The 17377-nt window shown below is 42.5% G+C and overlaps 1 protein-coding gene across 10 annotated transcripts in view; it reads left to right on the forward strand.

The window, feature by feature from the left end:
* The window catches only part of specc1la (sperm antigen with calponin homology and coiled-coil domains 1-like a), a 376439-nt gene that overhangs the window by 79557 nt on the left and 279505 nt on the right, over positions 1-17377 (forward strand). For all 10 annotated transcript variants that reach the window (XM_078553774.1, XM_078553773.1, XM_078553769.1 and 7 more), the window contains one exon: positions 8668-8842. In XM_078553774.1, coding sequence (XP_078409900.1) covers positions 8668-8842 — 175 coding nt within the window. The remainder of the gene's footprint in view (positions 1-8667; positions 8843-17377) is intronic.

The following is a 17377-nucleotide window of genomic DNA, read 5'->3' on the forward strand; positions in this document are numbered from 1 at the left end:
TATTTCCATCCATTGTTTTATCTCTACCTTTTCGCCTTTTTAGATTAAATCACCCCACCCCACCCCCACTAGGGCTATCTGTACCTTGTTTGTCCTGCTTTCTACCCTTAATTAGCAGATTCCTTTAGATAATATCACCACCTTCAACACCTCTTTGACCTTTTGTCTGTGACATCTTTTGGTTATCTCCACCTATCACTGGCCCTTTACCTAGCTCTTCTTGTCCCAACCCCCCCCCCCCCCCCCCCCCCCCCACCTTAAACCAGCTTATATTTCACCCCTTTCCTATTTTTACTTAGTTCTGTTGAAGGGTCATGAGGACTCGAAACGTCAACTGTGCTCTTCTCTACCGATGCTGCCAGGCCTGCTGAGTTTTTCCAGGTATTTTTGTTTTTGTTTTTGTTTTTGTTTTGGATTTCCAGCATCCGCAGTTCTTTGCTTTTATATTTATAAAGCAACACGATACTCTGGACAGTGATATTCAAAGTGAGTTTTATCAGCTTCGGTTCCTGTAGACAGCATCTTGCTGCACAGCGGCTGGAAGCTTTTTACACTTGTGTTAGATCTTAGAATACCTTCTCCTCTTATCCATAACCTCATCTCCATTATATATGGTTCTCCCTTTTTAATGCAAATTCCATTGTTCCAACATGCCTTTGGAACTTTACCTTTCTCATAATATAAATCTTTTCATAGTGCCAATTTTATCAGTAACCTTTGGGAAAGATAAACACACTGTTTGGCTTAGCTTCTTCTGGCTAGGTTTGAAATTCAAACTAACCTAATTTATCTAAAAATGCAAATGTTCCTTACACCTCAAATTCTAAAACTTCAGCCATGTTTACGTATTTAGCATTTCAAACCTAGCTTCTTGTTGATAACTCAAAGCCTCCAGACCAGCTGTGTCCAATTCAATTAAATCATGCACACACACAAGCACAGACACAGAGAAACTAATCCAAACCCGACTATTAACCTACCTTTACAATAAATCATAACATTATGAAAAATTATTATATTTTCATGACACACTGGCCTTCCTAATCCTGATCTTCCACCATTTGCATGGCACTGATGAAAGGCCAGGACTCGTGTACAACACAGAAAAGCTCATTTGGCCTTTCGTGCTCCATTGGCTCTTTGGAAGAAACTATGGAATTTGTCCCAATTCTCTACTGTTGTGGCCTCTAATTTTTTTATAGGAGTACGTGGGTGATTTGTTTAATTGTACAGCTGCTTTAAATTTTTTTTGTTCAGCTGTGCTTGCATGATAGCTTAAAGGGGCTGACTTGTGAGCAGCCTGTGCAGGAACTTTGAGTTGCTGTGAAGCTTAAAGGGAACATTGTCCCCTATTTTTTCAGATAGCTTTGCAAATTTTTCGTTTTCAAGTATAGACCCAATTCTCTTTCGAAATCTACTGTTGAATTTGTTTGTACCACTGTTTCATGCAGTGCATTCTAGATCATACCAACTATCTGTATAAAAATATTTCTGCTCACCTCTCCCCTGGTTCTTGTTAATTATCTTCTAGAACACATATTTAAGTTACGGTGCAAAAAAAGGCCATTCAGTCCATCATGCCTGTGCTGGCCAAAAAAAGAGACAAGCCGCTCATTTTAATCCGGCTTTCCAGTACCTGGTCCGTAGCCTTAGAGGTTACAGAGCTTCAGATGCAAGTACATTTTAAATGAGTTGAACACTTCTGCCTCAACCATCGATTTAGGCAGTGAATTCCAGACGCCCGCCACCCTCTGGGTGAAGAAGTTTTTCCTCATGTCCCCTCTAATTCTTCTACCTTAAATCTGTGCCCCCTGGTAATTGACCCTCAGCTAGGGGAAACAAGTCTTTACTGTCTACCTTATCTAGGCCCCTCATAATTTTGTACACCTCAATTAGGTCACCCCTCAGCCTCCACTATTCTAAGGAAAACGACCCTAGCCTACGCAATCTCTCCTCATAGCTGCAATTTTCAAGCCCTGGCAGCGTTCTTGTAAATCTCCTCTGCACTGTCTCCAGGGCAATTATGTACTTTCTGTAATGTGGTGACCAGAACTGTACGCACAATTCCAGCTGTGGCCTAACCACTGTTTTATACAGTTCCATCATTACATCCCTGCTTTTGTATTTAATACCTCGCCCAATAAAGCAAAGCATTCCATATGCTATCTTGACAACCTTGTCCACTGTCCTGCCACCTTCAGGGACCTGTGGACGTGCACTCCAAGATCTCTCACTTCCTCAACCCTTTTCAATATCCTCTCATTTATTGTGCATTCCCTTGCTTTGTTTGCCCTCCCCAAATGCATTACCTCACACTTTTCTGGATTGAATTCCATTTGCCACTTTTCCGCCCACTCAACCAAACCATTGATATCATTCTGGAGACAACAGCTACCCTCTTCGCTATCAACTACACGGCCAATTTTTGTGTCATCTGTAAATTTCCCAATCGTACCTCTCACATCTATGTCCAAATCTATATATACAAATAATATATACAAGAAACTGCAAGGGACCCAACTCTGTGGAACACCACTGGAAATCTCTTTCCTTTCGCAAAAACATCCATTGACTATTACCCTTTGTTTCCAGTCACTGAGCTGATTTTGGACCCAACCTGCCACCTTCCCCTATATCCCATGGGATCTCACTTTTCTGACCAGCCTGCCAGGTGGGGCCTTGACAAATGCCTTCCTAAAATCCATGTAGACAATATCCATTGCACTTCCCTCATCAATCCTTCTTGTTACTTCATCAAAAAATTTAATTAAATTTGTAAGACACGATCTTCCCCTAACAAAAACATGTTGACTGTCCCTGATCAACCTGTGCGTTTCTAAGTGACAGTATATTCTGTCTCTCAGAATTGATTCCAATAATTCTCCCACCACCGAAGTCAGATTGACTGGTCTATAATTTTCTGGCCTTTCCCTTGCACTCTTTTTAACTAATGGTACAACATTTGCAGACCTCCAATCCCCTAGTACCTTGCCTGTATCTAGTGAGGATTGGAAAATGATCCTCAGAGCATCTGCTATTTCCTCTCTGGCTTCCTTTAAGAGCCTGGGATACAATCCGTCTGGCCCTGGTGACTCATCCACCTTCAAGAATGTTGGTTGCTCCTTTCTCACTATGCTTATTGTATCTAACATTTCGCACTCCTTCTCATTAGCTAGAATGTCTGCATCATCCCTCCTTAATGAAGACAGAGACAAAGTACTCATTGAGAACCCTGCCCACATCTTATGCATCAATGCACAAGCTGCCATGTACATCTTTGATTGGCCCTACCTTTTCCTTAGTTATCCTCTTGCTCTTAATGTACTGGTAAAACATCTTTGGGTTTTCTTTGATTTTACCTGCCAATATTTTTTTGTATCCTCTCTTTGCTTTCTTAATTTCCATTTTTACTTCACCTGTATACTTTCTATAATCCTCTAGGCTTTCTACAGTATTAAGTCTTTTGTGACTGTCATAAGCTTTCTTTTTCTGCTTTATCTTACCCTGTATGTTTCTGGATAACTAGGGGGCTCTAGATTTGGCAGTACCACCCTTTCTCTTCTTGGGGGCATGTCTACTCTGTGCCTGTAGAATCTTGCTTTTGAATGTCTCCCATTGAGTTAACACTGTTTTCCCTTCTAATAGCTGTATCCAGCCCACTCTCACCAGCTCACCTCTCTGCTTCGTAAAATTTGTTTTCCCCCAATTTAGAACTTTCACTCCTGTTCTATCTTTGTCCTTTTCCATAATGATGCTAAACCTAAGTATATTATGATCACTATCTCTAAAATGGCCCCCCAGTGATACTTCATCCGCTTCTCTGGTTGCCAGCTCTCTTGTCAGTGGAAACAGTTCCTCCTTATTCATGCGATCAAAATCCTTCACTATTCTGAACTCCTCAATTAAATCTCACCTTAACTTTCTCTCCTCGAAGGAGGACAATCCCATCTTCTCACCACGTAATTGAAGTCATTCATCCTTGGTACTATTCTGGCAAATCTCCTCTGCACCCTCACCATGGCCTTGACATTCTTCCCAGAATTTAAGGTACTCCAGCTGCAACCTAACCACATAAACCACATAACATCTTTGCTTTTGTACTTTATGTCTCTGTCTATAAAGTCCAGGATCCTATATGCTTTTTTTCAAAAACAAAAATAAAAATAGCTGGAAAAATTCAGCAGGTCTGACAGCATCTGCTGAGAGGAATACAGTTAACGTTTTGAGTCCGTATGACTCTTCATCAGAAGAGAAGGAAATATAGAAATGTGGTGAAATATAAGCTGGTTGAGGGGGGTAGGACAGGTAGAGCTGGATAGAGGGCCAGTGATAAGTTGGAGGCAAAGAAGAGATTGCCAAAGATGTCATAGACAAAAGGACAAAGGGATGTTGACGGTGGTGATGTTAGCTAAGGAATGTGTTAATGGTGACATTAAGGGTAGAAAGCAGGACGAGCAAGTGACAGATAGCCCTAGTGGGGGTGGGGTAGGGGGAAGGGATCAAAATAGGCTAAAAGGTGGAGATGAAACAATGGATGGAAATACATTTTAAAATAATGGAAATAGGTGGGAAAAGAAAAATATATTTAAAAAATATAAATTATTGGAAAATGTTTTAGCCTGATCATATTGATTACATGCACCCACATCTATCTGCTCCTTACCCCTCTGCTTTGAAGTTTTACCTTTTAGTTCATATTGCCTCTCCTCATTCCTCCTACCAAAATCACTTCATAATTTGTGGATTAAATTTCAACTGCCATGCAGTTGCCCCTTTTTGCCCAGTCTCTGCCATCCTGAAGCCTGCTACTATCCTCCTCATTGTTTACTACATTTCAGAATTTCATCTCATCTGCAGGCATATGAACATACATATGAATTAGGAGCAGGGGAAGGCCATTCGGCCCCGTGAACCTGCTCTGTCATTCAATAAGATCACAGCTGATCTGGTTGTAACCTCAACTCAGCCCCCAACTACCCCGATAACCTTTCACTCCCTTGCTTATCAAGAATCTATCTAGCTCTGCTTCCACCATGAGGGTTCCAAAGACTCATGACACTCTGAGAGAAAAAATTCTTCTCATCTCTGTCTTAAATGAGCGACCCCTTATTTTTAAACAGTGGCCTGTTCTAGATTCTCCTACAAGTGGAAACATCCTTTGCACATCCGCGCTGTCAAGACCCCTCAGGATCTTATATGTTTCAATCAAGTCAGCCCTTATTCTTCTAAACTCCAGTGGATACCAGGCTAGCCTGTCCAACCTTTCCTCATCAGGCAACCTGCCCAGTCCTGGTATTAGTCTAGTAAACCTTCTCTGAACTGCTTCCAATGCATTTACATCCTTAAATAAGGAGACCAGTACTGTATACAATACTCCAGATGTGGTCTCACCAATGCCCTGTACAAATGGAGCATAGCCTCCCTTCTGTTGTATTCAATTCCCCTCGCAATAAATGCTAACATTCAATTAGCTTTCCTAAGTACCTGCTGTACCTGCATACTAACCTTTTGTGATTCATGCACTAGGACACCCAGGTGGATCCCTCTGCATCTCAGAGCTCTGCAATCTCTCACCATTTAGATAATAAGTTTCTGTTTTATTCTTCCTGCCAAAATGGACAATTTCGCATTTTCCCACATTATACACCATTTGCCAGATCTTTGCCCTATTGAACCTACCTATATCCCTTTGTAGCCTCGTTATATCCTCTTCACAACTTACTTTCCTACCTATCTTTGTGTCATCAGCAAATTTAGCAACCATACCTTTGGTCCCTTCATCCAAGTCATTTATATAAATTGTAAAAAGTTGAGGCTTTGGAGTGGCTCAAATACTGACCGCTAGGGGACACCATTGTACATATCTGTCCAGTCTGACAAACAGCCATTCCCCACCACACATTTCACCAGTTAGCCAATTTCCTATCCACACTGCCATTGTCCCTTTAATCTTGTGGGCTTCAACAAGTCTATCCCATGGTACTTTGTCAAATGCCTTTTGAATGTCCATTTGCACAACATCAAATGCACTACCCTCATCAACCCTCTCCAATACTTCTTCAAATAACTCAGTAAAGTTGGTCAAACATGATTTGCTTAAAACAAGTCACTGCTGACTTTCATTTATTAAGTATGACTTTATGTGATCAATGTTGTCCAAATTAAACATTTTCTGCGCCACTGACATTAGGCTGACTGTTGTGTAGTTACTGAGAGTTTAAAGAAATTAGTATATTTATTGAAAAAAACTTCTCCCTCCTCTCTTTCTCTTCTTCCTCTTACATGCCTGACAATGTCTCCAATCAGGACTTGTGGAAAGATAAAGATGGAACCTCTAAACACCAATAAAATTACTGCAATTTTGAGTTATAGGAATTGAATTTGACTTTTTCAGTGACTAAATGAGCAGCTCTGCCGCTGACGTCACTTTTTAATGCTGCTCTTTTTTTATCCCAGCTATTTTCAAGCTCAGAAAATTGGGAGAGTGAAGGGGAATACCCTGGGGATCCAGTCTTTTGTGAAGCTTGTACAATGAGATTCCTACTCCAAAAGAGACATGCTTCTTTTGGTCCTTCCTATTTTTGCCATTATAGCATGGCCTGAAACAGTGACGGTTTACTGAGCAAGCATACACCATTCCAGCACTGTTAATTGCAATTCTTGAATTGAGTCTTTGCAAATGGATAACAAGGGTATTGGTAAATCGTGGAAGAATTTTGAGATAGCTTTTCTGGCAGCTATCTTGTTTCAGGTGATTGATAGAGTTGTTTTTATCACAGCATTTTTTAAGGCAGTTTTGCTTTTGTTTATTGAAACCAGATGGGAAAATACTAGATAAACAACATTGTTGCTTTTATTGTGCTGGCATCTGTTCAGCAAACCCTGGCATAACTTGGAAAATCTCAGCAAACAATCCAATGCAGACTAGATTTCCTTTGCAGGTTCTTTTACCCCCAAGAGAAAATAAATGTGAGAATCAGTACGTTATGTTCCAGAGCAGTTTGACTTTTGGAGAACGAAACTTGGCTTCAAACTTCATGGTTGGACATTTTAATTACAACAATGCATTTACTTGCAATAGAACAGGTTGGAATGTCAGAAACACATTTATTTTGAACAATATCCCTTCAACTTTATAACATGATTTCTGTTAAACAGTATGCTGAAAAGAATGAATAATCTCTCTTCAGGGGTTGCAGCTCAACCACATGGTAGTATTTCAGAACTTTGTATTGAATTCTGGGCTATGGCAATTTGTGCCTTCCTGCAACAGAATGGAGGAGCTTTATAAAACCATCTGTAAATGCATCTGACAAAATAGGATTAAAATGCCAGTTGACACTTGAAAGAACCGTTGATTCGGAAAATGAGATGCTTGCCCTGTTGAACAAAGCGAACAATTAAAAGCTATCTTTCCTTTAGTTAACCACGTTATACATCATGAGAATTTAACTGCTGGAAGCCTGGTCAGGAACCTTCTTAAAAGTAAAGAATAGATGTTGCTGACTAACCACAGGTGTGCTTACAGTACATACCAACATATGAAGTAGGCCACTCGGCCCCTCGAGCCTGCTCCACCATTTAATAAGATCATGGCTGATCTGGTTGCAACCTCCCACCTACCCTTGATAACCTTTCACCCCTTTTTTATATCAAGAATCTATCTACCTCTGCCTTAAAAATATTCAAAGACTCCACTTCCACCGCCTTTTCAGGAAGAGAGTTCCAAAATCTCACTACCTTCTGAGAGAAAAATTCCTCCTCATCTGTCTTAAATGAGCGACCCCTTATTTTTAAACAGTGACCCCTAGTTCTAGATTCTCCCACAAAAGGAAACATCCTCTCCACATCCACCCTTCAAGACCCCTCAGGATCTTAAAAGGTTTCAATCAAATCGCCTCTTACTCTTCTAAACTCCAGCAGATGCAAGCCTGTCCTAGCCTGTCCTAGAAGCCTAGCCTGTCCAACCTTTCCTTATAAGATAACCCACCCATCCCTGGGGTTAGTCTAGTAAGCCTTCTCTGAACTGTCAACCCATTTACACCCTTCCTTAAATAAGAAGACCAATACTGTACACAGTACTCCAGGTGTGGACTCACCAGTGTCCCGTATAACTGAAACATAACTTCCCTACTTTTATATTCAATTTCCCTCGCAATAAATTAGCTTTCCTAATGACTTGCTGTACCTGCATACTAGTCTTTTGTGTTTTTGAGTAACACTGATTTAGCCACATGTACTAATTTTAATAGATAACACCTTATACAAATAAATAGTTTCAGGGCAATGACCTTTTATCAGAATTTCTCTTAAACATTTAAAAGTCAACATTGCTGTTGTGTACTTCCAGATTGGACGTTACATTATGGGATTGGGTGGAGGATGAGATGAAGGGGTTAACCTTTCCAACCTAGGTAACTACAGGTAGTCTTTGCTTAGAACCAAAATTGTGGTTGTACCCACAATAATTGGGCTCCACAACTGTCTTGGGCCAGTTGTGTCAAGTTGTCTGAACATATGGGCATTGTTTTTGAGGTGATCGTTTATGATTGTGATTGGGTTTGCTGCCAGAACATCACTATCTTTTGGGAAATGCCCTGGGACAAACCTGGGTAACTGTCAAAGTTTAATGTGACTTTATCCTTGTGGTTTCTCCTTGTACAACAGAGCAAGAGCAGGAGCAATGATGATCTGTTGACTGGGGCGCCTGGTGGACTGACTTTGACCAACAGTACCAAAGTTAAGAAGAACCTCTGCCCATCATCATCAATAGGGTCGAGTTCTGCAGCATCAGGATCAACCACAAGCAGCAATCCTGATGGCAAAACAAAGAATCCTGCAGGTTTGTTCCTGCTCAGCTGTACTTTTCGTTTTCATTTCCGATTGGTTTTTGAAGTTTCTATTTTTAGTTCTAAATTTAAGGAATTTGTTTTGTTCATATGATTGTGTACACTTTTATCATTAGGGTAACTCTTAGCAGCATGTGGTCTTGCATCCCCCAGTGTGCTCTGTCCTGTCTCAGCAGGGTATCTTACTGTTTCATACATCTCACTGGTCTGTAGTAATCCTGTGATCATTCATGTCTTGGTGACAGGTGCCTAGGAGCCACTTACCCCCCAACTTGCCAAAGCTTGCTGCTGAATTTGAGATACTTTAAGGGAGGAGTAATTCAGCATTGCCTAATGCAGTGCTACCCAAACTCTTTCCCAGTGTGACCCCATTTTAATGCTTTTTAATTGACGTAACCCTGCAGTGAGACCGGAGTGGGGGAATTCAGTGTTACTTGCATTGCTGTCAGATTGGCCAAGGCTTCATGTGACCTAGTGTGCTGGTGTACATGACTCTTAAGAAATTAGATGTATTGAGATACCATTTCTTCATCTCCTAACTGTGCTAACTTGGATATGATCATTGAATCCCTAAAATGGTGAGCCCTGTCAGGAGCCTAGCTATCGTCACACTGCTAACAGAAGGGGCGCTCATGCGGTCATGATTTGCCTGCTATCGCAAGGGCAGGTAGAAAGTCAAGGAGGGAGGCAGCGAGCAGCAGGATCATGGAGGCAGGCGGGGCCAGGGGCGAGCAGGTGAGGCTGTGGAGGCTGGGGGAAAGCGGGCAGGGCTGGGGGGTGAGCGGGCGAGCAGGCGGGGCTGGGGGCGAGCGGAGCGGGGCGGGGGCGAGTGGGGCCGGGGAGGCCGGGGGTCCAGGGGGCAAGCAGTCGGGGCCTGGGGAGAGCGGGCGGGAGGTGGCGAGCAGACGGGGCCGGGGAAGGAGGTGGTGAGGTGCCTCTGGCATACACTGCAGCCTGAATTTTAACTGCCTGTGCTTTGGGGGTATACTATTTAATTTTTGTGCATTTATACGTGGAGCAAGACAGCATGCCTGCTCTGAGTTACAGTCCTTTGTCAAAGACTCCATGGCTCAATTGGTACATACAAAACTGACTATGTGGCCCGTCGCACTGGCTGTCTCCTGATGACGGCGTAGTGAGTACCACTGGATCAAACTCAATGCGGCAAAATGGAGGCTGGCAGACCCTGCGATGTCCAGCCAGAGTCTGAGTACAGAGTACACTGGAGATTGTAATTCTATCAAAGTGGCCCATTGTAAGAGTCCCCATTAGAATGCTCCACAGCCGCCGTTACGGTCTCAGACCTTGCAACCCCAAAATTTTGTCCTGTCACCCTACTGGGAGTTGCGGTTTGGGCATCCCTGGCCTAATGTTTACTCACTGTGCACTGTTAATTGTACATTAATTATGTTCAACAACCTAGGGTTACCACTGATCAGAAACTGATTAGATCAGCCATATAACTATTGTGGCTACAAGAGCAGGTCAGAGGCTGGGAATTCAGCGGTGAGCAACTCATCATCTGGACTCTCTAAAGCCTGTCCACCATCTACAAGGCATTAGTCAGGAGTGTGCTGGAATACTCTCCGCTTGCCTCCAACTACACTCAAGAAGCTCAACATCCAGGACAAAGTTTGGCCTAGCCAGCGATGCCCATATCCCATGAAAGAATAACAAAACATTGTATGCAGGTGGTGGGTAAGAACCGGGGATTTACTTGTATCCCTATAAATGGACACAGACTGAGACTGTAGTGGTGTGATTAGAAGGCGCTTGCTTGTAATATGTAACTCTGTAAATAAATGCTTATAGAAGTGAGTAAAAATTGGCTCCAGTTCTATCTTCTACCAGCTGACTTTCTGGAGTATAACATCCACCATTGTTGCCTCCCTCTGCAGTGTCTTTCCTTGACCTGACGTCTGCCACTGTCACTTACTGACTCTGGACTCCGCTCACACATGTATGTTGTGGCCGCTTCCTGCCCACCTCCATGGACTCAATTCTGATAAATTGAATTAATCAGTAATTAAATATGCATCACAAATATTGACATCTAAAACCCCTGTATTACTAAGAAACTACTTGTGTGGCTGGGTAGGAGGTGTTTTCTATTTGCCTTTTGACTGCTCCCTTACTGTGATTCTATGAAGGAGCTGTTGGAATAGACGTACACTCTTCCTATACTTGCAAATCCACTTTGCAACTTTCTAAACCAAGAATGGAAAATAAACTGGTACGGAAGATGGGCTTTGGAAATGATGCCCAAAATGGTGGTGGGAGTGGTTCATCATTTGAAGGGTTTTTTTGAGAAGGGTGCATAGAGAGCTATGGCTTTGTACTCAGGAGGAGATTAAACTATTGCTATGTCTGAGCCTGGTATGTGGTTCCTGCTTTTGTGGGAAGTAAGTTTAAAGGAAAGAAAGTGAGACACATGCAGAAAGGGAAATTAGTATGTGAGAAGCATGCAGAATGGGTGGCACAATGAGGTGGGAACACTGATGGAAAGAGAATTTGGGAAAGAGGCAGCGAAAAAGGAATAGATACAATGATAATGACAAAATTATGTGGAAGCATAGAATGAGTATGGAATATGATTATTGGATCTGATTGGTCCCTGCTAACGACATTACATAGAAGTTACAGCACAAAAACAGGCTCCACATGAGCCTCCTACCACCCTACTCATCTTTCTCTGCCAGCGGAACCTTATATTCCTTTCTCCCTTATATACTTAGCTAGTTTTCCCTTAAATGCATCACTACCCCCCTGTAGTAATGAGTTTCCCATTCTCACAACTGTCTGCACAATGAAGTTTCTTCTGAATTCCTTGTTGGTTTATTAGTAGCTATCTTACATTTATGACCCCTAGTTCTGGACTCCCCCAAAAGTGGAGACCTCATCTGTACATTTGCTTCATCAAATCCCTACCTAACTTTAAAGATTTCTTTCAGGCTACCCCACAGGCTTCTGTCTTCTCGGGAAAAGAGCTGTAACCAAAGTTCTACCATCTCAGTTCTGGTATCATCCTTGTAAACCATCTTTGCACTTTTTCCATTGTTTCTGTAGCGTTTGTAATAAGGAAACTGATAATACAACGTAGTTAGCACAGATCAGAAAGACTGAGAAAATAGGTTGCTGTAGGGAGAGAAGTGAATCTTCAGTGGAAACTCTTGGGAAAAAATGATGTGTCAGAAAATCTAATGTTGGTTAAATTCACAGGAATGTGTGATACTGAGCTGAGTGTTTGGAATGCCATTTATTATTGTATAATTGAAGCACTCTCTCCCTTTAACTCTGCCCGTTAGTTAACAAGGAGCATTTCTGTAGTCTCTAACAGAGAGAACCATTCCCATGATACTTCATAGAGGAATAATCCAACAAAAATGAATTGTTAGGAAATAGAGTTTTAAGTATATGTGTATTTGGGTGTGTTAGGAATAAGGTATATCTTTAAGTTTAAGTTCATTTTTTTTTTCTATTTGTGGGTTAAAACCTGGGATCTAGTTTGGTTTTTGAGTGGAGACAGCAAGTCTAATGCTCTGTTTGTATACCTACATTTCTAATCAGTTTTATGACCCTTGAAGTGGAAAGCTCTGTTTTCAAGTGGGGGGTTAGTGGTTTAGGAAAGTTAAAACAAGAGTACAAAAAACTGTGCTGTTGCCTAGCAACAGGCCCCACAGTGAAGAAGGGTTTCAGTTCAGTAGAAAGCAATTTGTGTTCAGTTGGAAGCCATTGCAGCATAGGGACAGATAGCAAGTCCCAAATCAAAACTCAGTTGAAGCCAGGATTCCAGATAGGCTGGACAGCAGAGGAACAGATAGCAAGCCCCAAACTAAAGTTGAAGCCAGCCAGGGGAAACTGGACAGGAGAGGAAACTGCAGAAGCAGGTTCCAGAAACTACAGAAGAAAGCCCCCATATCCAGGGGAGTGGAACAGGAAAGGTCCAAAGAGGACAGTCTAGTCAAAGAACAAGGACAGGAATCTGGAAAAGACCCTGTTCTGTGGATGTGAAAGTAAGGAGCAGAAAGGAAGACCCAAGGGGACAGCTGAAGGTCTGTAGCTCTTTACTTTGAGCACATGAAGCAGTGGTGTTCTGTTGACATGGCTGAACATTGGAGAATGAGTGTGCAGAAGAAAGCTTGAATGCACGTGGCGATCATTGGAAGGAAAGTTCGAAACCCTGGAAGTGAACCCTTGCAGAAGGCATATGAGAGAAAGTGTCAGTTTGGGAGAAGATTCCAAAGCGAGTTCTTGGAGAGTAGAGCTTGGAAACCCTCGTGTGAAAGTCTGAGTTCAGTGAGACTGGTTGGCTCACGGTGTGACAAGCGTGGGGGGTGGGGGTGGTGGTTGAGGGGAGATCCATGACATCTGTCACTTGGTTTCAGAATGTGGCGTGTCTGACCACAAGTCGCCTATTGGTTTACATGGACTGTGTACTTACTGCGAACATTAGAGTACAAGATAGCTTTTGTAACTTGTGTTATCCTTGTATACCTGGGAAGGCATAGTTATGGGCGAAGGAGTACTGTAATATAGTTCATCTTTTCTTGTTTAATAAATGTTTTATTCTTTTGTTAAAGGTTCATCATTTGACCCCGTGACTCTGTTCAGTAACCACTCTCCATGTATCTAAACAAAAAATAAAAGTTAGGATCTATCAAGCTGGGTTCCACCCTTGGATTTGGCTTTTCCAGTAGTAGCATCAGCTGGGATCATAGAATGCAAAGTGAAAAAAAGTACTGAGAAAGGTGACTAAAGGTTTGGTCAGAGGCGAGTTTTAGGGGATGGTCTTAGAGGAGAAAGGTACACTGTTTGGGGATGGAATAACAGAGCATGGGACCTAGGTAGCAGAAAATAGAGCTAACAGTGGTGGGGAAGAGAGAGTAAATGCAGAATGCCCTTATTAGGTGGAGTTGTTTTGGTGGTGGGATGGGTAGGAGATGGTTTTAGGACTGAAGCAGGTTACAGAGATGGGGAGGGTTGGGACAGTGAAGGAATTTCAACACAAGGATGGGAATGTAAAATTTGAGATGTTGCAACCAAGCATAGGGGCAATGGTTCATCAGGACTTGGTGTAGGATAAGACATGGCAGCAGAGCTTTGGATAAGCTTATGTTTGCAGAAAGTGGAAGGCTGCCCATGAGCATTGCAGCACTTGAGTTTGATGGAATCAACATGGGTCAGGGTTTCGGCAGTAATGGACTGAGGCAGGGTGGTGATGGCACAGAGATGGAAGTAGGTGGTCTATGTGATGGGGGGGATATAAAATTGGAGGCTCAGCTCAGGGTCACATAGGGCACTGAGGTTTTGAACAGCTTGCTTTCAACCCGCGACAGTAGATGAAGAGGTGGATAGAATCTGTTGGCAAAGGCAGGGACTTTGTGACTGGGACTAGGGAGGCTGATTTCCCCATGATCAGCTTGAGGAAATTGTAGCTCTTCCAAGACTAGATGTTGAGCAAACGGTCTAATACCACTAAAGTTGTGCTGATGTTGGGAGAGGTGGTGGCAAGTTATAGATTGGTGGCGTAGGGGTTCATGTGGGAGCTGCCCCCCGTGTCTCCCGTGTCTCTGTATGGCTTTGTCAAGTCATTGAGAAGTGAGGTAAAGATAAAAACTCTTCCTCTAAACTTTCTTTTTAGATCTAAATGATGTAAACACATCCTTGTACTGTCTTAACCCAGATGATTTTATTGTGAATAGATATTTTTAAGAACCCGCCCAATGTCTCTCTGTAGATTTTTTAAGTGGTGTTTTGAATATAGCATTTACTTGATAAAAGGTAGAATTCTTCCCACTGAAAGCGTAATATTGTTCCCTCAAACTAATCACAAATTGTTAACTTTAAAACTTCACAAATAAAGACGATCCCAGTGTAACAATATCTAATTACTTGGCAAGAAACACTTCATGACACTGCATGCAGTTAAAAAGTTTTATAGGTATTGCAGCAAATATCCCTGGTGCTGTGCAGTCTCCCAGTTTAACTTTTTAAAACATTGGAAGATTTCAAGTTAGAATTTTTAAAATATTCATTCATGGGATGTTGCTGTTGCTGGCAAGCATTTGTTGCCCATTCCTAATTGCCCTTGAGAAGGTTAGTGAAGAATTGCAAGGCTATAATGCAGCTCAGTTATTCAGGTGAAACATCAATTATGAAAGCCAAGTAAGATTGATTATGAGAGTCACCCAAACCTTGGGATTATATCACAGCCTTGAGCTTTTTCCTGGTACAGTTATCATCTTAAATAATTTAAAAACATCCCATTAACTTCTATATGGGACTGTGCTGATACTTTTTCAGGGGTTGGGATACTGATCGGGGCACTTGGAAGTGTTTTGGAGTTCTGAGCTTGGCAGAGGGTGAAATGAAAACTGGGACTTGGGTGAGGGAGGAGAGATGAAGAATAGGGTGGGCATGGAGCGCAGTGTTTCAGAACTGGGAATGGAATAGCCAGTAAAGGGATGAGTACAAGCCTGGGGGCTTTATTGTGGATAAGTAGTGAACAGTTGTTTAAACTGGTGGGTGAATGGAGACCTTGGCGAACCGCGCATCCTGACTTTACATCATGTGGAGTGAGATGTTGGGTAAACATTCCTGCAACTCCACAGAAGAGAAAATAAAAAGAAAACATTCCCTCCAATTTTTTTTAGCCACCTTGCAGAGGTTCGAAAACAGGTGCAGGACCTTTCTTTGCACATTTCAATTGATTCAGTGTTGATTTTAGGCAGCTACCAGGGACACCTAAGTGAGGACTAATATGGTGGCCTTGCCACTGTCACGGATTACTTGCAGGTCCTTGCACTCAGAAATTGATTCACATTGTGCCTGTTTTATTCCTAAAGAGCAGGTGAAATTCACACCAACTTTTATTTGTCTGCATTGGAGTGCTGCTTTGTGTGCATTAGAGTGCTTAAATTGGAGTTTGGTGAATGAGGGAATTTTAAGGGTTAATCTGATTTAAGGGTTAATTTCTATCCAAAGTCTAGTCTTTTAGTTAATTGCTAAATTGAAGAAACATTGCTTTTTGGGGTGGGAAAAGTTGAGGTCTAGTTCAGCCAAAAGTCAGGGGTATACAGGCTCTGTTTGGAGCTGCCGCCAGTTAATTAGATAACTGGCTTAAACTGGTTTGCAGCAGCTTGAATCATGGAGCATAAAAACAGGCCTTCTTAAGTGTTTTTTTTTGTCTGCACCAGAGTGCTGCTTTGGATGCATTACAGCATTAAGTTGGAGTTTGGAGAATGAGGGAGTTCAATGAAGAGGGAAGGGGGTGATCCTTTAATTTTCTACCTTACCTCAGCCTCCAGTAGCTGGCTGTTAACTTTGCTACAGGGAAAGCCCAGAAAGCAGCGGGAGTTCGGAGAGAGAGCCCATTAAGCAGAGGAGAGAGAGAGAGAGAGATGGGAGTTTACAGATTAAATCTAAAAGTGACATCACAGGAGCCCCATAAGTTGATTGGTTGTTATGTATAGGCCTTACCTGCCTCAGCACAGAGTAGACAATTGGGGAGTGACAGGTAAGTTAATATATTGTAACATTCTGTAGTAAACACTTTTTATATAAAGTTTAAGGTATGTCAGTGCAGCTCGACCATGTGATGTACATCCTCCGGGATGTGTGAAGTTGTGCAGGCACAAAGTGCCCTTGATGACTATATCTGCAGGAAGTATCAGCAGCTGCAGAAACTTGAGTTCCAGGTCGCAGAACTTGAGCGGCAGCTGAGTCACTGTGGTGCATCTGCAAGGCTGAGGATTGCGTGGATAGCACGTTTGGAGAAGTGGACACATTGCAGTTAAGAGTAAGAGGTACACAGACAGAAGGAGAATGGGTGGCCACCAGACTATCTAAGAGAAATCGGCAGATAGTACAGGAATCCCCCGACGTATCTTGCTCTCTAACCATTTTGGATACTGGTGAGTGTGCTGGTTCCTCAGAGGACTGTAGCAAGGGCCACGTTTGTGCCACCACAGATAAAAGCAAAATACTGCGGATGCTGGAAATCTGAAACAAAAACAGAAAATGCTGGAAAAACTCAGCAGGTCTGACAGCATCTGTGGAGAGAGAAACAAAGTTAACGTTTCGAGTCCATATGACCTTTCTTCAGAGTACCACAGGTGACTCTGCTGCATGGAGGGGAGGAGAAAGAGTGGAAGTGCTATAATGGCAGGGAATTCCATAGTTAGGGGAGCAGACAGGCGTTACTGCAGCTGTAGACGTGACTCCAGGGTGGTATGTTGCCCCTGGTGCCAGGGCGAAGGATGTCTCAGAGCAGCTGCAGGGCATTCTTTTGGAGGAGGGTGAACAGCCAGAGGTCATGGTCTACATTGGGACCAATGACACAGGCAGGAAAAGGGATGAGACCCTAAAAGCAGAATTTAAGGAGCCAGAAGGGAATGAAGAGGCAGGACCTTGAGAGCAGTAACCTCAGGATTACTCCCAATGCCACGTGCTAGTGAGCATAAAAATAGGAAGATTGAGCAGTTCAACAAATGGAATTATGACATTATTGCTATTGCCGAGACCTGGCT

This window comes from Cetorhinus maximus, chromosome 12, assembly GCF_964194155.1.
Source record: "Cetorhinus maximus chromosome 12, sCetMax3.hap1.1, whole genome shotgun sequence".
In the NCBI taxonomy this organism is placed as follows: domain Eukaryota; kingdom Metazoa; phylum Chordata; class Chondrichthyes; order Lamniformes; family Cetorhinidae; genus Cetorhinus; species Cetorhinus maximus.